Source organism: Tursiops truncatus, chromosome 3, assembly GCF_011762595.2.
Source record: "Tursiops truncatus isolate mTurTru1 chromosome 3, mTurTru1.mat.Y, whole genome shotgun sequence".
Lineage (NCBI taxonomy): Eukaryota > Metazoa > Chordata > Mammalia > Artiodactyla > Delphinidae > Tursiops > Tursiops truncatus.
Genome location: NC_047036.1, coordinates 88737508 through 88761158, shown reverse-complemented (window position 1 = coordinate 88761158; position 23651 = coordinate 88737508). Strand labels below are relative to the sequence as shown.

General features: G+C 38.1%; 1 protein-coding gene across 11 annotated transcripts in view; it reads right to left on the bottom strand.

Moving 5' to 3' along the window:
* The window catches only part of FER (FER tyrosine kinase), a 466879-nt gene that overhangs the window by 19574 nt on the left and 423654 nt on the right, over positions 1 to 23651 (bottom strand). For all 11 annotated transcript variants that reach the window (XM_019940802.3, XM_033853080.2, XM_073802380.1 and 8 more), the window contains one exon: positions 13266 to 13420. In XM_019940802.3, the coding sequence (XP_019796361.1) occupies positions 13266 to 13420 (155 nt within the window). The remainder of the gene's footprint in view (positions 1 to 13265; positions 13421 to 23651) is intronic.

Here is a 23651-nt window from a genome sequence, read left to right as displayed (position 1 = left end):
AGTCCTGTCAGACTGCAAGTGTAAGCCATGCTGGCCATCAGAGCCAGGCGATCTGGAATGGTCCCTGGATTACAGTCACAAAAATAGGGGCTCCAGACAAGTGTGTAAGTTCCTCTCTGGGAGATACTGACGAATTGTAGCGAGGCAGAGCAAGTCACAAAACCGTGTTCTCTGGCCTGCATTCCCTGAGAGCACCTTGATAGGCTTCCAGACATGTGACAAACCTGGAGCCTGCCCTCAGGCTGAAGCTCCAGCACCAAGATTATAGGCCTTTCATGGAAAGACTGTGCTCCTGGGTCTGTTGCCTCTTGCTGTGCCCTGAGGGTGGTAGCTGTTTAAGAACCTTTCTCAGTTCTGTGGGACCCAGGAGTGTCACCAGAGCCAGGCAATGTAGAGGTGTCTCCTGGCAACAGCTGAAAAAACTGAGGCACTGGACAAGTGTTTAAGCTCCTTTCTTGGAGATACCAGTGAGTTAGAGTGAGGCAGAGGGATAGCACAAAGACGGCATCCACCAGCCTCATTCCCTGAGAGCAATTCTATAGGCCCCAAGAAGTGTGCCAGACCAGAAGCCTGCCCCTCAGGCCAAAGCTCCTGGATAAGCAAATGGTCTTTATCAGAAAGACTGGGGGTGTGCTTCAGTCTGCTGCCAGTGCAGTGCCTTGGGAGGTGGCAGTCTGCCAAAAACTCACTCTCAGATTGTTACAGTCCTGTGGGTTCCAGGAATACACAACCCCTGGTCTCCAGAGCCTGGTGATCAAAGGGTGTCCCTGGGTGGCAGCTACAAAAACCAGGGCACCAGACTTGTGTAAAAGCTCCCCTCTGGGAGATACTGGCACTCTAGATCATAGCAGGGGGAAAGCATGAAGACGGTGCCTGCCAGCCTCTGTCCCTAGAGATACCCTGTCAGGGCCCTAGATGCATTAAATTAGATGCCTGCCCCTCAGGCTAATGCGTTAAGATTAGCAAGTGAAGCTCTTTCATGTAAAGTCTAGGAGTCTCTCCATTAGCTGATTCTGCGCTGGGCCCTGGGGTGGGTGAGCCCTTTAAGAAGCAGTTCTCAGCTTTCTAAAGCCTTGAGGGTCTCGTGGATGCAAGCCCAGATCATTTTCAAAGCCAGATGTTTTGGGGGCTCATCTCTCAGGTGTAGGTCTTAAAAGATAGGATGCCTGATGTTCCTTCGCTCCTCAGGGAGAAGCTACAGGTTTTGAGTTCCCTCCTGATTGTGGTCACTGAACCAGGGGTGGGATTTAGGGCAACATTTTAAGTCAGCTGCTCCTACCTGCTTCCATGTGGCTTTTTTCCTCCTTTGCCCAATGTGTATGAGTTGCTCAGCTAGTTTTTAGGTTTTTTTCAGGGGCAAATGTTCCATATGTAGCTGTAGATTCAATGTGTCTGTGGGAGGAGGTGAGTTCAGGATCTACCTATATCGTCATCTTGAACTGAAACCTTGCTGGATAATTGTAATGGGCTGAAAGTTACTTACAGCCATATAGCACATTGCTAGTTTTCCATGTCTCATTTGATGCTCACAGTACCCTTTGCAGGGGAAGACACTATCATTCTCATTTGCAAATTAGAAAACATAGGTGTAGAGAAAGATCGCTTGCTAAGGTCATGCAACTAATGACATGACTGGTTGGGAAACCTGGTCCTGATGGCTGATCCAGGACTCTCTACATTATAAATCCTACCTCTCTTGCATTTCAGAGTACTTAGTTACTTCACAGTAATTAAATTTCTATGGGTTGTATCAGCTCCAAGTTCGCAGGTGATAAATGAAAAAATTTCTTTTAATGATTGTTACACAGATTGTTTTATTCCTTAGTTGGAAATCAGTATCTTATTTGCCCCTTACAATCACAGTACCTTTGGTAACAGCTGTACTGAGGAGGCGGTATATGCTGAGGAGGCTATGAAGTACGCTACCACTGTGTGCTTAAAAAGGGGGGGAGATATGTACAGTTAGATGGCTGAGAAATCTCTGAGAAGAATACAACAATATGATAAGAGTATTTGCCTTTAGGAAGGGGAATTATGTGGCTAGAGACAAGGGTGGGGAGAGGGGCTTACATTTCATTGTAGGCCCTTTACGTACTGCTTGACTAAAACAAAACAAAACGAAAACAAATTTATGCATCATCTTTTCAAAAATTAAATGACAACACTAATGAAAAAATAATGGTGAAAATAACTTTAATTTTATGTCCCTAAGCTAAAATTTCAGAGAGGTTTCTTAGACTGAAGGGGTTTTCCATCTACCCTAACCCCACACTGCATGGAGACTTGGGCAGCATTTCATCTACTCTGAGGGCAAAAGTGAAAAAAAGAATCCGTGGGGGAAAAAAGACCCCTGGAAATGAGGCAAAATTTTACCACCAATCATAAATTGATATTTGCATAAAACATGGAAGAAGTGGAACAAAAAATAAGACTTTCATAAAATATATTTTCTCTTGTTAAAAAAGTGCTAGGATTCAGAGCCAATCTTCAGCAATCTTAGTCTATGAGAACTGAATTTCTCAGGGTTGCCATGACACTTGTAGACACTCAGGAACTCCCTCATTGGATTGGGTAACAAATACTCCCCACTTCTTTCTCATCCTGTTAAAAATCTTTCCCTCATCTAAATTGTTCTGCATTTTATTTTTTATCAAATTTCTAAATTGAAGTATAGTTGATTACAAGGTTGTTTTAATTTCTGCTGTACAGCAAGGTGATTCAGTTATACATACACATACATTCTTTTTTTTAAATATTATTTTCCATTATGGTTTATCATAGAATATTGAATATAGTTCTCTGTGCTTATCCATTGTTGTTTATCCATTCATAACGCTACATCTGCTAATCCCAACTTCCCATTCCATCCCTTCCCCAACCCCCTCCCCCTTGGCAACCACCAGTCTGTTCTGTGTCCATGATTCTGTTTGTTTCATAGATAGGTTCATTTGTGTCATATTTTGGATTCCACATATAAGTGATATCATATGGTATTTCTCTTTCTGACTTCACTTAGTATGATAATCTCTAGTTGCATCCATGTTGCTGAACATGGCATTATTTCATTTTTTATTCCATTGTATATGTGTTCTACATCTTCTTTATCCATTCATCTGTCAATGGAAATTTAGGTTGTTTCCATGTCTTAGCTATTGTAGACGCTGCTGCTGTGAACATAGGGGTGCATATATCTTTTTGAATTATAGTTTTGTGTGGGTATACGCCCAGGAATGATATTGCTGGATCATATCGTAATTCTATTTTTGGTTTTCTGAGGAACTGTTTTCCACAGTGGCTGCACCCACTTACATTCCTACCAACAGTGTAGGAGGGGGTCCCTTTTCTCCACACCCTCTCTAGCATTTATTTTTTGTAGACTTTTTAATGATGGCCATTCTGACTGATGTGAGGTGGTGCCTCATTGTAGTTTTGATTTGCATTTCTCTAATAATTAGCGATGTTGAGCATATTTTCATGTGCCTGTTGACCATCTGTATGTCTTCTTTTGAGAAATGTCTATTTAGGTCTTCTGCCCATTGTTTGATTGGGTTGTTTGTTTTTTTGTTATTGAGTTGTATGAGCTATTCATATATTTTGGAAATTAAGCCCTTGTTAGTCACGTAACTTGCAAATATTTTCTCCCATTCTGTAAGTTGTCTTTTCGTTTTGTTTATGGTTTCCTTTGCTGTGCAAAATCTTGTAAGTTTGGTTAGGTCCCATTTGTTTACTTCTGCTTTTATTTCTATTGCCTTGGGAGACTGACCTAAGAAAACATTGGTATGATTTATGTAAGAGAATGTTTTGCCTATGATCTATTCTAGGAGTTTTATGGTGTCATGTATTATGTTAAAGTCTTTAAGCCATTTTGAGTTTATTTTTGTGTATGGTGAGAGGGTGTGTTGTTCTGCATTTTATAAAGTTAACATTAAAGACTGCTAAAAGAGGTCCCTCACTGCCAATCAAAGATCTTCTTGCCTGTCTTTATTATATGACATACCAAATTTAGGTCTGGCTCTTAAAGATATTTGGAATTAGAATTTTGATTTGTAAATACTTTAGTCAGCTTGAAATTCAACTAAAATACACTGTGATTTAAAGGCAGGATTTTACTTCGCATAATTGCTTAGCAGTAAGAGGAGTTTTAAAGGCAGTGTAATATAGAGAATCTGGCAAACAGGGTTAAGAACACATTCTAGAGAGCTGGATTTTGTTGATAAGGTTTTAGGGCTCCCAAGTCCAGCTCCAGCTCCTTTATAGGGATGCTGTAAGAATCAAGAAGAAGGTGCTTAACAATGTTTTGTCATCTAAAGAAAACCTCTGTGTAAATAAAAAGAATACAGTCCTTTCTTTTACCCTGTGATTGTTCTCCTTAGGAATATAGCTTTAGAGTAATAACCACCCCAGAGAAGAATCACTGTGTAAAATAGCAGGGCTGCTATTTTCTCTAGATTTTGAGGAATGGTGGAATTAGTTTGTGATCTGCAAAGCTTCCAAAAGCTTCTCTTGCCAGCACATGGGAAGACACACTAAGGGTGAGGATTAGTATCTGTGGAGTATTAAATTAAAAAATTTCATTGTTGGGAACTAGAACAGCTTAGTCAATTTCTCACAATGACAACTACCTACACTTATCTATGCCATAGCATTGCTGATATGCAAAATACAAAGCAGATTCTGGTGTCTCGATCCACCCTAATTCACTTCCAAAACAATAACATTCCAAAGCTTTATCTGGAAAACATTTGGTGGTTCCTCAAGAAGTTAAGCACAGAATTACCATATTACCTGTGTGTACTCAGAATAATTGAAAATAGGTCCTCAAATAAATCCTGGCATACAGATGTTTATAGCAGAATTATTCACAACAGTCAAAAGGTAGACACTGCTCAAATATACATCAATGAATGAACAGATGAATAAATGGTGGCAAATATATACAGCAGAATGATTATTCAGCCATAAAAAGGAGTAAAATAATGACACATGCTACAACATGGATGAACCTTGAAAACATTATACTAAGTGAAAGAAGTCACATTCCAAAGGCCACATATTGTATGATTCCATTTATATGAAATATGCAGAATAGGTAAATACACAGCAACAAAAAGCAGATATGTGGTTGCCAGTGGCTGAGGGAAGGAAGGAATGGGGAGTAACTGCTTAATATGGGTATAAATTTTATTTTGGAGTGATGACAGTGTTTTGGAACTAGACAGAGGCAGTGGTTGCACACCACAGTGAATGTACTAAATGCCATTGAATTGTTTGCTTTAAAATGGTTAATTTTATGTTACATGAGTTTCACCTCCAAGCTCTTTCTAAGTTACCTGGTCTTTAATTCAGCCATTAAGACATTTGTAAATATCTTATTAATTTTTCATGGTGAAGTAATTTTTCACTTTAAATCAACGAAGAATCATTTTATATTTTCAGTTTAATTTTAATTTTATATTGGAGTATACTTGATTTACAATGTTCTGTTAGTTTCAAGTATACATCAAAGTGATTCAGTTATATATACATACATATATCCATTCCTTTTCAGATTTTTTTCCCACATAGGTCATTACAGGACATTGAGTAGAATTCCCTGAGCTATACAGTAGGTCCTTGTTGATTATCTGTTTTATAGATAGTAGTGTGTATATGTTAATCCCAAACGCCTAATTTATCCCCCACCTCCGCCCTTTCCCCTTTGGTAACCATAAGTTTGTTTTCAAAGTCTGTGAGTCCGTTTCTGTTTTGTAAATAAGTTCATTTGTATAATTTTTTTTAGATTCCACATATAAGTAATATCATATGATATTCATCTTACTCTGTTGGACTTACTGCACTTAGTATGACGATCTCTAGGTCCATCCATATTGCTGCAAATGGCATTATTTCACTCTTTTTTATGGCTAATATTCCATTTATATATAATATTCCATTGTATATGCACCACGTCTTCTTTATTCATTCCTCTGTCAATGGACATCTAGGTTGCTTCCATGTCCTGGCTATTGTAAATAGTGCTGAAATGAACATTGGGGTGCATGTATCTTTTGGAATTATGGTTTCCTCCAGATATATGCCCAGGAGTGGGATTGCTGGAGCACATGGTAGTTGTTTTTAGCTTTTGAAGGAACGTACATATTGTTCTCCATAGTGGCTGTACCAATTTACATTCCCACCAACAGTGTAAGAAGGTTCCCTTTTCTCCACACCCTCTCCAGCATTTATTGTTTGTAGACTTTTTGATGACAGCCATTCTGACTCATGTTAGGTGATACCTCATTGCAGTTTTGATTTGCATTTCTCTAATAATTAGCCGTGTCAAGCATCTTTTCATGTGCCTGTCGGTCATCTGTAAGTCTTCTTTGGAGAAATGTCTATTTAGCTCTTATGCCCATTTTTTGATTGGGTTGTTTGCTTTTTTGATATTAAGCCGCATGAGCTGTTTGTGTATTTTGGAGATTAATTCCTTGTCAGTTGCTTCATTTACGAATATTTTCTCCCATTCTGTGGGTTGTCTTTTCATTTTGTTTATGTTTCCTTTGCTGTGCAAAAGCTTTTAAGTTTAATTAGGTCCCATTTATTTTTGTTTTTATTTTCATTACTCTAGGAAGTGGATACAAAAAGACCTTTCTGCGATTTATGTCAAAGAGTGTTTGTTCTGCCTGTGTTTTCCTCTAAGAGTTTTACAGTATCCGGCCTTACATTTAGGTCTTTAATCCATTTTGAGTTTATTTTTGTGTATGGTGTTAAAGAATGTTCTAATGTCATTCTTCTAGATGTAGCTGTTCATTCTTTTAGATGTAGCTGCTCGTATTTGGTTGAGGATTTTTGTGTCTATGTTCATTAGTGATATTGGCCTGTACTTTTTTCTTTCTTTGTGATATTTTTGTCTGGTTTTGGTAACAGGGTGATGGTGGCCTCATAGAATGGCTTGGGAGTGTTCATTCCTCTACAATTATTTTGGAATAGTTTCAGGATAGGTGTTAACTCTTCTCTAAATGTTTGATAGAATTCGCCTATGAAGCCATCTGGTCTTGGACTTTTGTTTGTAGGGAGTCTTTAAATCACAGTTTCAAGTTCAGTACTTGTGATTGGTCTGTTCATATTTTCTATTTATTCCTGGTTCAGTCTTGGAAGATTGTACCTTTCTAAGAATTTGTTGATTTCTTCTAGGTTGTCCATTTTATTGGTGTATAGCTGCTTGTAGTAGTCTCTTATGATCCTTTGTATTTCTTTGGTGTCTGTTGTAACTTCTCCTTTATCATTTCTAATTTTATTGATTTGAGCTCTCTCCCTTTTTTTCTTGATGAGTCTAGCTAAAGGCTTATCAATTTTGTATATCATTTCAAAGAACCAGCTTTTAGTTTCATTGATCTTTGCTGTTGTTTTCTTTGTCTCTATTTTATGTATTTCTTTCCTTCTACTAACTTTGGGTTTCTTTTGTTCTTTCTCTAGTTGCTTTAGGCGTAAGTTTAGGTTGTTTGAGATTTTTCTTGTTTCCTGTGTTAAGATTGTATTGCTATAAACTTCCCTCTTAGAACTGCTTTTGCTGTGTCCCAAAGGTTTTTGGATCATAGTGTTTTCATTGTCATTTGTCTCTAGGTATTTTTTGATTTCCTCTTTGATTTCTTCAGTGATCCACTGGTTATTTAGTAACATATTGTTTAGCCTCCACATGTTTGTGTTTTTTACAGCTTTTTTCTTGTAGTTGATTTTTAGTCTCACAGCATTGTGTTTGGAAAAGATGTTTGATTTCAATTTTCTTAAATTTACCGAGGCTTGATTTGTGACCCAAGATGTGATCTGTTGTGGAGAATGTTCCATGTGTACTTGAGAAGAAAGTGTAATCTGCTGCTTTTGGATGGAATGCTCTATAAATATCAATTAAGTCCATCTGGTCTAATATGTCATTTAAGGTCATTTAAGGCCTGTGTTTCTTTACTGATTTTCTGTCTGGATGATTTGTCCATTGATGAAAGTGGGGTGTTAAAGTCCCCCATTATTGATGGGGGACTTTGATACTGTCCAACTTTGATACTGACAACTGTGATACTGTTGACTTCTTTTACGACTGTTAGCATTTGCCTTATATATTGAGGTGCTCAATATATATATATTTACAATTGTAAATATATATATTTACAATTGTTATATCTTCTTCTTGGATTGATCCCTTGATCATTATGTAGTGTTCTTTTTTTGTCTCTTGTAACAGTCTTTATTTTAAAGTCTATTTTGTCTGATATGTGTATTGCTATTCCAGCTTTCTTTTGATTTCCATATGCATGGAATACCATCTTCCATTCCCTCACTTTCAGTCTGTACATGTCCCTGGATCTGAAGTGGGTCTCTTGTAGACAGCATATATATGGGTCTTGGTTTTGTATCCATTCATCCAGTCTGTGTCTTTTGGTTGGAGCATTTAATCCATTTACATTTAAGGTAATTATTGATATATATGTTCTTATTGCCATGTTAATTGTTTGGGATTTGTTTTTTTAGGTCTTTTTTTTCTTACCTTCCTCTTTTGTTCTATTCTCTTGTGATTTGATGACTATCTTTAGTGTTGTGTTTAGATTGCTTTTCCTTTTCTGTGTGTGTATTGTAGACTTTTAGTTTGTGGTTCCCATGAGGTTTTGATATAGCAGTCTATATATGTTCAAGATTGTTTTAAGTTGCTGGTCTCTTATTTTCAAATGCATTTCCAATATCCTGAATTTGTACTCTCCTATTCTCATGACTGACTGCTGGTTTTGATATCTTATTTGCATGTGGATGACTTTCTACCTTTACTGCATGTTTGCCTTTACTGGTCAGTTTTCCCATTTGTAATCTTCTTGTTTCTAGTTGTGGTCTTTTCTTTTCCACCTAGAGAAGTTCCTTTAACATTTGTTGTAAAGCTGGTTTGGTGGTATTGAATTTTCTTAGCTCTTGCTTGTCTGTAATGCTTCGATTTCTCTGTCAAATCTGAATGAGAGGCTTGCTGGGTAGAATATTCTTGGTTGTAGATTTTTCCCTTTCATCACTTTAAATATATCCTGCCACTCCCTCTGGCCTGCAGAGTTTCTGCTGAAAAACCAGCTGATAACCTTATGGGGATTTCCTTGTATGTTATTTGTTGCTTTTCTCTTATTGCTTTTAACACATTATTGACTGGGGGATTTTTGCAGAAAATAACGTCTATGGCCAGGCGATTTGTTATGTAAGTGAATATTGAAACACCCGCGTTTGAGTAAATATCAACAACTTTTTTAATGTATTTATTTGAAACTTTGTACATGTCTTACTCGAGTATTCTAATAGTTCATTAGAGTGTGATAGGCAGTATAGCAGGTACCTCTGTGCAGGGGAACAGAACATCTATTACAAATATATTGTGTTTCACTGCACTTTCCCCTGTTAGAGCAGACTCTACACTTTCTGGTGGCATTTGTTCTGTTAGTCCTGTGGGTATTGTTTCCTCTAGAATGTTCTTTTATTTTACCTGATAGTTGACAAGGTGGATCTTTGTTGGGGGCTCTTTTAGAAATGCCACAAGAAGGACCAGGTGCAGGACTACCACTGCATTCACCAGAATTGTCAGTTACCCATTCTCTAGCTACTGCTAATGAAAATTGCTTGTTAAGTCATTTAATTCTGTGCATTAAGGCTACAATAAATTTTAAACTCATTGAATAAACCACAACTACTCAAATAGAAACCCACTTTCTTATACCAGTTCTGAGTCTTCCAGAGGATATTGAATTTTGCCAGATATTGATCAGACCGATCAACTCCTTTCATATATTTATTATACTCTAATATACAAGTGGGTTTAGTTATCTGATGGCCAGTCCTCCTGTCTTCCTTTCCTGTAGATGCTATGGAGGCGTCATGAAGAGTTGTCACCATGCAGGCTAGCCTCTTGTCTTTCCATATAAGATCACTTCTCCCTTCCATAAGAATGTCATTTCTCCCCTCTGTAGATTTTTAGATTTCTTCCTTAATTGGTTTGGTAGACCATGATACTCTCTTATAGTCCCACAAACTCTGGTTTTATTTTTCAACAATATTTCAGATGCAGACACACTGTTGTAATAATTGTCTTTGTAAATATGGTGCCATGAACCAAGATAAGGTTGTAGGACCGATAATATTGTTTCTTGCAGTTTCTTTCCTTCACCCATGTAAATCTCAAGGTAGCATATATATCGTTTCATTTGCGGTAACCATCCTGACCAAAATTCCATATTGTGTAAGTTTTCTGGGAATACACGTTTTGAATCTGAGTCGTCCTCTCCACTCTATCATTGTCTCCTCAAGTGACAGCTCTTGTTTGGGTATATAGATCAATTGAAATTTTGGTAGAAAATAATACAAAAGAGGTTTAGCTTTTGAAGTTCTGTCTGCAGGAAGTACAGTTTCTGAGTTATGGTTCAAGTGAAGAAATATCATTATTTGTTTGAACCTTCTTCTTGTCATAATCTTTGGAAAGACAGGTGTTTCAAGTAAGGGATCAGTCGACCAATATTCTTTCCATTGTGACTTTCTTACTTGTCCCATCAAAATTATTAATCCAAGAAACTTCTTCATGTCACTACTGGTTACATCAGTCCATTTTAAATCCTTATCATAGTTTTTATATGATTTTTCATTCTGCTGGTGATACAAGTTTGAGAAGTGACCAACTCGAAAAAGTCATTACCAAAAATTAATTGTTATTTCACTAACACTTTGTGGGTTATTACAGTCAGCAGTTACACCTGACACACCTGTAAAGTCTTTTAATTTTCATGAAATGTTGTCTTCAATCTACTCTTCCGTAGAAGCAAAGGAGCATTCTCCAGCACTGTGAGTTTCATTTTCACTTTCTGTATCAGAATCAATCACTAAGGTTTTTTGTCTTTTTCTTGGTCTAATATTCACATTGTGTGAATCAGAACTATATTCTGAAGAACTATCATCTTCTGAGACACTAGTATATATGTTGCTCAATCAGAGAAAGTATCTGCATAAAATTCACTGAAAAATTCTTCTTCACTCAAAATTTAGCGATGTGTCATTTTTGAAAATTTTATGGTAATAAACTTGAGTTTATAATACACACAAGGTTGGAACAAAAACCTAACAGAGGAAAATGTGAATGATAATGACATCATAAGTTGTCTAATGAACTGTTGATCAATTTAAGCTCTAACAACTTTGCAAGTCGATATTAATTGTATCACTCTCTAAAAATGTATTGATACGTCTCTGGTCAATAATGTTCAGGTAACAAGAGACATATTAATATGTCTCCTGCCAATAAATTGTTAACATTTTCTCTTTGTCTTTAATTTTTGTTAATTTGATTAATATGTGCCTTGGCATGGTCCTCCTCAGGTTTACCCTGTATGGGATTTTTTGTGCTTCCTGGACTTGAGTGATTGTTTCCTTTCCCACGTTAGGGAAGTCTCTGGCTATTATCTCTTCAAATATTTTCTCAGGCCCTTCCTCTTTTCTCCTTCTGCAACCCCTATAATGTGAATGTTGGTGCATTTAATCTCGTCCTAGAGATCTCTTGGTTTGTCCTCATCTCTTTTCATTCTTTTTCCTTTATTCTGTTTTGTGGCAGTGATTTCCACCAATCTGTCTTCCAGCTGACTTATTCGTTCTTCTGCCTCATTTATTCTGCTACTGATTCCTTCTAATATATATTTCACTTCAGTTAGTTATTATATTGTTCATCTCTGTCTGTTCTTTAAATCTTCTAGCTCTTCATTAAACAGTTTGTATCTTCTTGGTCTGTGCCTCCAATTCTTTTTCTGAGATCTTGGATCATCTTTTTCAGGCAGATTGCCTATCTCGTCCTCACTTAGTTGTTCTTCTGGGGTTTTATCTTGTTCCTTCATCTGTAACATATTTCTCTGCTGTCTCAGTTTTTCCAACTTTCTGTGTTTGTGGGCTCTGCAGGCTGCAGGATTGTAGTTCTTCTTGCTTCTGATGTCTGACCCCTGGTGGGCGGAGCTGGATCTTGTTCCTCGTCTCATTGTGGCTTCTTCTTTGTCTTTGGATGTAGAATATCTTTTTTGGTAGGTTCTAGTCTTTTTTTGCTGATGGTTGTTCAGCAGTTATGATTTTGGTGTTTTCATAACAGGAGGTGAGCTCAAGTCCTATTCTACTCTGCCATCTTGTCTTCAATCTCTCTAATATGCTTTCATGTCACAAACCTCAGCTTCTTCCCTCCCACACCTGGTCTAGGTCCAGCCATAAGGAGGCAGAAGTAGGAGGCTGAGGCGAGGCTTGGTGCCCTGGCCACGTGGAGGTGGCACTTACTAAATATTTTCTGATGAATGCTTTGTTACGAGCTGCAGCAAGGCAGGGACCATGATGAGGGGCAGCGGCCACACACGCATGGTACCAGCTGGCACGGAGTCTCATAAGCTGTGCGCCCTTGCCTGCCTCTTGTGCATCTCTACTTCTAGGAGCAGGACTGAGGACACAGGGACATTGCATGATGCTCCCCTCCACTTTATGATATTTTTATTCAAAACATACTATACCCATTCACCAACTCATGGCTCATATGCGGCTTCCCTTAATGAAAATGTAATTTTTAATTTCACTTAAAAGCACATTTAAAAAAAAAATTCTTGAGCTCTTACCCATCTTGCTATGGCCCATTTCATCCCAACCACAGATAATACAAGCTGTATTTACTTCCAATCACAATGATACATAAAAATTCAAGTGAAAAAAATCCCTGCTGTTTTAAAATGTAACTCCCATCTCTCTCTTCCCACAAGATTTATACAAGTTTCAGAGACTGAGATGCTAAGAAACCTTGTCAATTTTCAGAGTGAGAAACTACAGCATTGACTGACTTAATATTTAGGAACCTAACATTAGATGAGGTTATTGGACCAATTATAAGACATTCAAAAGAAATAGTCCAGAGCCACAGCAACATTTTTACTCTGGGTATAATTTGACTATTAAGATAGAAATAATCTTCTTTTGGATAACAATAAAAACTTTCAGAGGTACACTCATACTTAACAATGCTTGTAAGTATTATCCATCTTTTAAATCTAGCAATCTTCCATACAAAAATCTGATTAATAAGATCAATGAATTAAGTTTGTGCTCATGTTCAAGTGCAAAGTCTGCACACTTACACATCCTTTTTTGTTGCTCCTCAGATGATTCTAACTGGAGCTCTGCTCTACCCCTGTAACTTTGCTTGTGAATGTTTTGTGCTACTGGAGTCCATTTTTACCACCAAAAAGAAAAAAGTCTATTCTTACCATAATTAAGAGCCTCTGGTGCCGTCCATTTAATGGGAATCTGCTTTAAGCCAGAAGATGAATACACTCCACCATCCTCTTGACGAGACATTCCAAAGTCACTGATTTTCAGAACATTATTTTCACCTACCAGACAGTTTCTTGCAGCAAGATCCCTAGGTTACAATAAGACATAGAAAACACCTATTAAAACAAATTGAAAGCCGCTTTCACACTTATGACTGACTTCCATGCTTTGCAATTTTACATTTGCAATGTATTCATAATGAGGTTAAGAATGCTTGCAATTTACCAGTCTTGCTCATCTTTTCTGTCATAGGTAAAAATCATCCACAAGAACATTTGCATACGGAACAGGCCACAGGCTAATCTCTAGGCACCACATATATTATTTCTATTTAAATAGAAAAACACTGATTCTAGGGTTAAGAGAGAAAAATCACAGAGAAGACACTAAGCAGACTTGGCATTATTTCTCCTTTGACTGGCTTTCCTAGAGCAGCACTAACAGAACTTTCTGTGACAATGGCATATGCTGTCTGGCATGACCTGTGCTGCCCAGTAGGTAGCCATTGGCCACGTGTGACTATTGAACACGTGCAGTGTGGCTGCTGTGATGGGAAACTGAAATTTTAAATTTTCTTTACTTTCAGTTAGTTAATTTAATTTAAATAGCTGCATGTGGCTTGTAGCTGCTAAGGTGCCTTTGGCAGTGTAGCCCTAGAATTTCCCAAAGGTTGGAGAATGGCTGAGGTGCCAGAGAGTCTGGCAACTCTTTTTTTTTTTTTGCATCTGGGATGTGCAAAACCCTACGTGATGATCTGCCCTGCCTCTCTCTCTCTCAACTTGTCTTGTTCCAGTCTCTCCATAATTTGCTATATTCCAGCCATATTCAGCTTCTTTTTGTACCCAAACATAGCACAAATCCCCTAAACATGGCAAGCTTATTTCTACTGTAGGGCTTTGCACTTAGCTATTCCCTTTGCCTGGAGTGCTCTCCTTCTAGGCTTTTGCATAGCTAGTTCCTCTTCATTCATTCTTAGCTCAAACTGCTATACTTCCGAACCTCCCCTGAAGCTAGCTGTGGCTATAATCTAAATACTGGCCAATGAGATATAAGCAGAAGAGTTGTCTAGAATTTTTAGGAGGTTTCGTTAAAAGAAAGGGGAAGTGCCATTACATTTCTCCCCTCAGAGAACTCTATCTTGACCACCCTTAACTAATAGGAAAGACAGCAGTGAACAAAACAGACCAAGTACTCTCATTCTAGCAGGGAAGACATTCAATAATCAAATTAATATATGTACATATAAATGTTTATATATAGAAAATATAAAGTATATGAGCATGCACACACGCACAAAGAATACCAGATAATAGGTCAAATGATGTTGAGTGTTAAGAAGAAAAAGAGTTATATAAAGGGAAAAAGATTTACAAGCGGGAATCCTATTTTAGACAGGTTGTTAGGAAAGGTCTCTTTGATAATGTGATAGTTGATCAAAGACCTGAAGGGAGTTAAGGAACAAGCCATGGGGATATCTAGGTGAAGAGTGTTCAAGGTAGAAGGAATAGTAGATACAAAGGCCCTAAAATTGGTTCATGCTTGGTATATTCAAGGAACATCAAGGAAGCCAGCAGAGCTGGAGGGGAATGAGTGAGGGAGAGAATAGCAGATTTAATCAGAGTTAGCCAGGACCAAATAATATATGGCCTTTTAATAGTAGGCTCCTTGGCTTTTTATTCAGCTAGGAGGTAACCAGAGAGTTCTGCACACAGGAATGACATAATGTGACTTATTTTTGGAAGGATTATATGTTACTATGTGGAGAATGGACTGGCAAGACCAGAGAGACCAGTAAGCAGACTATTTCAGAAGTCTAGGAGAGGTGACGATAGCCTACACTAAGATGAAAGTGGTGGAGGTGATCAGAAGCTATCAGATTCAGAATATATTTTGAAAGTATCAATACAATCAGCAGGGTTTGCTGGTAGACTGGATGTGGAGTAGGAGAGAAAAAGAGTCATGGATGACCCAAGATATTTTGGCCTAAGCAACTGGAAGATTGGAGCTGACAGTGAAATGGGGAACTGGGGGAAGAACAAGATTCACAGAGTGTGGCAGAGACAGCCAGTTGCTCCCTAATGTGCATTTCCTCTTCTGTTTTAGTAAAAGTGCTCCATAATTTCGAGGATTGAAGAAAGAAGGCTGAGAAGGAGCAGCAAGTGAGGCAGGAGGGAAACCAACAGAGGGGCTGGTGTCCTGGAAGCCAAGTGAGAAAAGCTTTTCAAGTGGGAATAGAAGTTAACTGTCATCTACTACTGAGAAGACAAGAAAGATGAGGACTATGAACTGGCCATTAGATTTGCAAACATGGAATTTAATGAGACACTGACAAGAGCAATCTCAGAGGAGTGGTGGGTACAATAGCATGACTGGAGTGTGTTCAAAGAGAATGAGAAAACGAAGTGGAGACAGTGAGTTTAGACACTCTTCTGAGTAAATTTTCTATAAAGGGGTACAGAGAAATGGGGAGGCAACTAGAGGGGGTTTCAGGTCAAGGGAGTTTTTCCCCTAATATGGGGGCTATTACATGTATTTACGCAGACAGGAATAATACTGTATAGAGGGTAAAACTGATGCAGGAAGGGAAAGGTGACAATGGCAGGTGTGAAGCCCTTGAAAAGAGGTGATGGTATCCATTTAGAGCTGTATCCCCAATGTCCAGAATAGTACTTGGCACATAGTAGGTGCTCAATAAATGTTTGTTGAATCAATACATATATATTGTCTTATCCTAGCAGTGATCCCTGCTCAAGGCAGGTCGCCTATTCTATGCTTTCTTTTGTAATTCTTTTCCCCTGAGGAAGTCAACAACTTGTTTCTCTTTCAGCTGAGATGGTTTTACATATTTACCTTTGAAATGCACCCCTATATGTCAAACATGACTCAAGCCTTCTAAAAAAATAAAGTCTACTTTAGGATTGGTCTTGTAACATAGGAAGTACCTTGAGCAACTGACTTATATCAGTAGTTGACTGGTAATGATGATATTTCCTCAGGGAGTTAAATTAGCCTTTTATGTTTTAGTAGGAACATTGGGTGATAGAACCTAAACACATTCAGACAGGAATGTGACAATTTCTACCTTACTAATTTGCTAAGATTGGCTTTATTCATCAGATCCAAGTTTCACAATGGAGAACCTTAGAAGAAGCCCAAGGTTAAAATTAAATCTTTGACTTGCTTCCCAGCACCCACTGGAAGAGTGAGGGACTCTGGTTTGTTGCTAGACAAAGTGAGTGATAGTGAAATGCTGGTCCGTCTTAATCTGTAGGAAGGAACTATATTATATATGCTCAGGAACACCAAGTCCTACCTATGGCAGAGATGGCCAGAATAAACAATAGCTTTGCCACTTATTTGAGTGGCCTTGGTTAATCTTCGTTTTAGGCATCTAAAAAACACAACCTAGCGGGGTTAAAGAGGCTAATGGTTGTAAAGTGCTAGTATGCAATATATGATTCGAAATAAGTCTTAAACAAGCTATTACTGCTGCTGCTACTACTACTACTACAAGAGGACCTGGAACAGTGAGATACAGTTTGTGACCTGCAGTATTTGCAGATGATATGATTTTTACTTTTACACAGAAAATCTCAAGGAATTTATGTAACAACTAATAAATTTAGCAAAGTTGCAAGGTAAAAGGTTAATATTAAAAAATATTCTTGCATGATCGCAGCAAACAATTGGAAAATAAAATAAATTCCATTTACAGTAATGCCAATAAAACAAGACAATCAAGTTTTTTACACTCACAACTATACAACTTGACTGAGAAAAAATAATAAAAGGAAAGACAGTCCATGCTCATGAAGTGGAAGTCAATATTGCTAAGATGGCCAAATTAATCTATAGATTTAATGCACTCTCAGTCATTCTAGCAGACATCTTTGTAAAATTAGATAAGCTAATTTTAAAGGCCATATATGACAAACCCAGAGCTAACATCATTCTCAATGGTGAAAAACTGAAAGCATTTCCTCTAAGATCAGAACAAGACAAGGATGTCCACTCTTGACACCTTTATTCAACATAGTTTTGGAAGTTTTAGCCACAGCAATCAGAGAAGAGAAAGAAATAAAAGGAATCCAAATCAGAAAAGAAGAAGTAAAACTGTCACTATTTGCAGGTGACATGATACTATACATAGAAAATCCTAAAGACACTACCAGAAAACTACTAGAATTCATCAATGAGTTTGATAAAGTTGCAGATACAAAATTAATACACAGAAATCTCTTGCATTCCTATACACTAACAAACAATGAGAGATCAGAGAGAGAAATTAAGGAAACAATCCCATTTACTGTCACATCAAAAAGAATAAAATACCTGGCAATAAACAACATACCTAAGGAGGCAAAACACCTGTACTCAGACAACAATAAGATGCTGATGAAAGAAATCAAAGATGACACAAATAGATGGAGAGCTATACCATGTTCTTGGATTGGAGGAATCAATATGGTTAAAATGAATAGACCACCCAAGGTAATGTACAGATTCAATGCAATACCTATCAAATTACCAATGGCATTTTTCACAGAACTAGAACAAAAAATATTACAATTTGTATGGAAACACAAAAGACCCCGAATAGCCAAAGCAATCCTGAGAAAGAAAAACGGAGCTGAGGGAATCAGGCTCCCTGACTTCAGACTATACCACAAAGCTACAGTTTGGTACTGGCACAAAAACAGAAATACAGATCAATGGAACAGGATAGAAAGCCCAGAAATAAACTCATGCACCTATGGTCAACTAATCTATGACAAAGAAGGCAAGAATATACAATGGAGAAAAGACAGTCTCTTCAATAAGTGGTGCTGGGAAAACTGCACAGCTACATGTAAAAGAATGAAATTAGAACACTCTGTAACACCGTACACAAAAATAAACTCAAAATGGATTAAGGACCTAAATATAAGACCAGATACTATAAAACTCTTAGAGGAAAACATAGGCAGAGCATTCTCTGACATAAATCACAGCAATATCTTTTCTGATCCACCTCCTAAAGTAATGAATAAATAATAAATAAATAAATAATAATAATAAATAAATAATAAATAAATAAAAACAAAAATGAACAAATGGGACCTAATGAAACTGAAAAACTTTTGCACAGCAAAGGAAACAATAAAATGAAAAGACAAACCACAGAATGTAAGAAAATATTTGCAAACGAAGCAACAAGGGATTAATCTCCAAAATATACAAACAGCTCATGCACGTCAATCCCTAAAAAAACCAAACAACCCAGTCAAAAAATGGGCAGAAAGCTGGTTTGGGGGTGTTGAATTCCCTTAGCTTTTGCTTGTATGTAAAGCTTTTGATTTCTCCATTGAATCTGAATGAGACCCTTGCTGGGGAGAGTATTCTTGGTTGTAGGTTTTTTCCCTTTTGTATACGTATAACTGATTCACTTTGCCATACAGCAGAAACTAAAACAACATTGTAAATCAACTATACTCCAAAAAAAAATTAATTAAAAAAAGGGTGGAAGATCTAAATAGACATTTCTCCAAGGAAGACATAGAGATGGCCAGGATGCACATTGAAAGATGCTCAACATCACTAATCATTAGAGAAATGCAAATCAAAACTACAATGAGGTATCACCTCACACCAGTCAGAATGGCCATCATCAAAAAGTCTACAAGCAATAAATGCTGGAGAGGGTGTGGAGAAAAGGGAACCCTCCTACACTGTAATGGGAATGTAAATTGGTATAGCCACTATGGAGAACAGTATGAAGGTTCCTCAGAAAGCTAAAAATAGAGCTACCATATGATCCAGTAATCCCACTCCTGGGCATATATCCAGAGAAAACTGTAATTTAAAAAGATACATGCACCCCTATGTTCATAGCAGCACTATTTACAATAGCCAAGACACGGAAGCAACCTAAATGTCCATTGTCAGAGGAATGGATAAAGAAGATGTGGTACATATATACAATGGAATAGTACTCAGCCATAAACAAAAAATGAAATAATGCCATTTGCAGCAACATGGATGGACCCAGAGATTGTCATTCTGACTGAAGTCAGTCAGATAAAGACAAATATCATATGATATCACTTATATGTGGAATCTAAAAAAAAAAAATGGTACAAATGAACTTATTTACAAAACAGAAATAGAGTCATAGTTGTAGAAAACAAACTTATGGTTACCAGGGGAGAAAGGGGTAGGGGAGGGATATTGTGAGAGACTGGGAGATTGGGACTGTAATATACACACTACTATATATAAAATAGATAACTAATAAGGACCTACTGTATAGCACAGGGAACCCTCCTCAATACTTTGTAATGACCTATATAGGAACAGAATCTAAAAAAGTGTGGATATATGCATGTGTATAACTGATTCACTTTGCTGTACACCTGAAACTAACACAACATTGTAAATCAACTGTGCTGCAATAAAAATAAAATAAATTGGACATGGACATGTAAAGGTTCTAGAATAAAGTAATTTTAAGAAAGAAGTATAAAGTTGAATGACTTACCTAACCTGATGCTAAATCTCACTATAAAGCTATTGTTATTAATATAGTTAAGTAAAGGAAAATAAGATATTATAGATCAGTGAAACAGAATAGAGGGTCCAGAAATAGATCACATACGTATGGTCAACTGATTGTGACAGAAGTACAATGGCACTGCAAGGCACACCTCCCAATCTTATTCAGTGAACTGGCTGACACCTCCTCAGAGCCAAATGCCATTACTCTTGGTCGGAATGAGCTTTCATTCAGTGCAGCATTTTAGTCATTTGCAGGATTGCAGTGTTAGTACTTTCCTCAGAATAATACCTATGCTTTACAACTACATATACTTCTGTTGTTGTAACTATCTTCACTGCAGCGCCAGCTTAGTGTTTGTCCTCTGAAATGACGCTTAACAGTTTTATGAGGGACCAAACTAAAACTAATGCAGCGGTATCTTCAATTCAATGTAAATAACGTTTCAGTAACATTTACAGAAAACTTTACTTTCTTTGGGTAGCAGTAAGTTCAAGTGCATGGAAATGGTATCTTTTGGGCATACTCTATGAATTAAAACCTTAGGCCTTCAGGCAGTAAGCATGCCCTGCATACTCACAGTTTGCCTAGTATTCTGAAAAGAATTAAAGGAGATAGGAACGACAGATATGGTCTCTGGGCTGAGAAGCTGACAATCTAATTTGAGAGATAAGGTAGACACACAACTCTGCCCCTTCTCTCCTCTCCATTCCTTTCTTTAGTAAGCTCACGGTTGCCCAGCCCCGGGACAGACACTCTAGGAGACCGCTCATGCCCCCTTCCTCTTCACACATGAAACTGCCAGAGAACAAGTCAGTATGAGCCAGTGTGTCACCAACTGCAAATCCTACAGAAATTCAGAGATGAGAAGTCTCGTAACAGGCTGGTATGGTCATTCACAGGAGGTATCGAAGATAGCTGTATCTCACCATGTGCAGAGGAATATCACAGTGAATGCTGCTGGCAGCCGAAAGGATATGGAAATGTTCCACCTATGTCTGCTGAGTAATCTTATTTGAAGACTCCAACTTCTGAGTGTATACCGGGGATGTCTTACAAGTTGTACATAATATGTGACAGGCTAATTAAGGATAAAATGAGAACAGAGGACAGTTACAGGAAATCCAACGCCAGCAGGCAATGGAGATGAGCACAGTTTCTTTGTTCTCTGGAAAGTAAAACAGTGCACATCTTGCTCTGTGGTGATGTTGCCTCTCAGGGCAAATACTATGGTAAACCAGGAACAACCAGGAGGTTGGGCCAATGTTCTCCTTTGCTGGCTGCTTTATCCCAAACGTCACTTACTACTTGCAGCTAAGATTCCCCCAAGTCAAGATTTATCCCTTACATAGGAAAGGAGTTAGAGAAATATTTGCTTCTTTTCCCACTGGGTCTGGATAATACTGAGCCACAGGTAACTATCAGCACTTAGGAGGAGAAAACCTCTTTAAGGCCCTGAGATTTCCTCATTCTAACACACGGCATAAAGCCAACAACTCAGAGGTGGGGGAGAAATGAAGCAGACTTCATCTGCCTTATTATGTTCTGCTAAAGAACAGAATTCTCATATCTTATTACTGCACAACCTCTATAACTGATTGATAGTGGAAGCACATTTTGGGGGCATTTAGAGAAGTAGTTAAAAGCAGCAATTTTGAAACATTACATCATTTACTAGCTCTTGGACCTTTAGAAATTTACTTATGCTTACCCTCAGTTTTCTCATCTGTAAAGTAGGAATAATAATAGTATCTACCCAAGATTGTTGTGAAAATTACGTAAACTGCTTAGCACAGTAATTGGAAAATAGCCACACAGATATAAAACTTCACATTTACCACAGTAAAACTTGAATTTTAGCCACAGAAACCATGTGTTGGAGAATCACTGCCTTTTCCCTGCTTCTGATTGGAATATTTGACTATTTTTCTATTTATATAAATATAAAAGCCGTTCAATTTAGTGCTCCTAACAACAATTTATATAGTATTTACTACTTGTCAGGCATGTAAGCTCCTTTCATAAACGTCACCTAATTCTTCTAATTAACTGTATTTATGATCTTCATTTTTATAGATGATGAAACTCACACCCAGAGAGTGAAGTGACTGCCTAAGGTTACACAGCCCACAAGGGGGTGAGGTGGGGAGAATCAGGAATTGGACTCCAGCAGCCCAGCCTCAGAGTCTGACATTTTAGCCACCTGTTATCATGCCTCAACACATTTTGTAATTCTCTTTCGGAATGTAATCCAATTACATACCACTTAATCTACAGCCAGTGGCTACAATTTCTGAATTTTAAACAACAAAAGAGTTAAAATTGGTTACCTTTAAGAAAAGAAGTGACACTTCAAACTCTCTCCCCTCTCAAAAGTGAAAAAAAAAAACCAAAAAATCTATATAATAAGCACATGAAAAACCCATTTTCTGAAGATGCCAAGAGTCATTAACTGCTTTAAAACAATATACATGATTGTTTTGATGGAAAGAGAGTAGGATTGCCTGTTTCTTGTTGGAAAATTTTGCACATGATAACAGAAATAGAACTGTAAACCGTCTGACAGAGCACACCAGCAAATGGAGGTGGGGCAAGATGGCGTATCTTTGGCAACAGAGCTGGCAGCTAGGGGACGGTTTTATACCACCTGATACTAAAGCCACTATTTAGCTGACAGTGATGGGATCAGAGATTAGACAAAAAAGAGATAACCAGCCAGATCCTTCTGCCAATCACACGTTGCTTATTTCCACTTCAGAATCTACCTTATCTTTCCTTTGAATAAAGTACATGTAAATGTGAAAATCTCTCTCCATTTCTTGTTTTCAGTTGCACCTGTGACTTCACTCCCAGTTTTCCACTGGTCACATTGTTCCTCACCACCTCTCTCTCTTCCCTTCGCAACTTCCTCCATCACACTTCATACCTCTCGCTTGGTGAGCTCTGTGCCCAGTGTTAATGGGGCACTTATTTCTAAAAGCACAGGCCGCAAAGGAACCCCAGCTGCAACAGTGTGAAAATCAGCCCCATTATTAAACTGTGCTTTTCCTGTTCCTTTGAAAACTTGTTGAGTGTCACAGACTTCTGGGAGGTTGGAAGGAAAGTGCTGCTTCTGTGAACGCAGTAGCAGACCATGTGTGCAGGGAAGGTCAGAGTGTAATTTAGGCCTTTTTGCTCAGGGCTGGTCCAGTGCCCTGTGGGTTTATATGGTGAGAGCCAGTGGACTCCTGAAATCCCTGTGCTGCTGCCTTGAGGATCTTAGAATCCTCAAGATCTGAGTCTCTTCATTTACTTAAAGCCTCTGCAAAAATGCGAATGTGTTACCTGTTACCTGTGGGGAGGGAGGCATGTGTTACCTTTTACTCACATTTTACCATAAATTATTCCAAGAGATAATTGAATAGACATCATACAAAATCTTAGGGATGGTAGGGCAGGCATGTTCTGACAGTGAGAAGAAAGAAGAGAAAAGGTAAAATCGAGTAACAAGAACTGGCTGAGAGAGCCGGCCTGGGCAGGGTGTACAGCGGGCTCTTAGGGGAAAGTCAATCCGGGCACTGGGTGAATATATGAGTGTGATGGGGCTTTGGGTGTGGGCAAAATGCAGCTACAACTTCTAAAAAAACTGTCTAGGGCTAGCTCTAGTGTATTTATTCTAAACCAGGTGACTCTCTTTCTCAACAGCAAAGGAAGATCACCACTGGAGGCTTAGCTGCCTCAACCACTGAATCTACTTATACTGGAGTAATGCTCCACTGGGCTGCATTCTGTGGAGAAACAGAGGCCT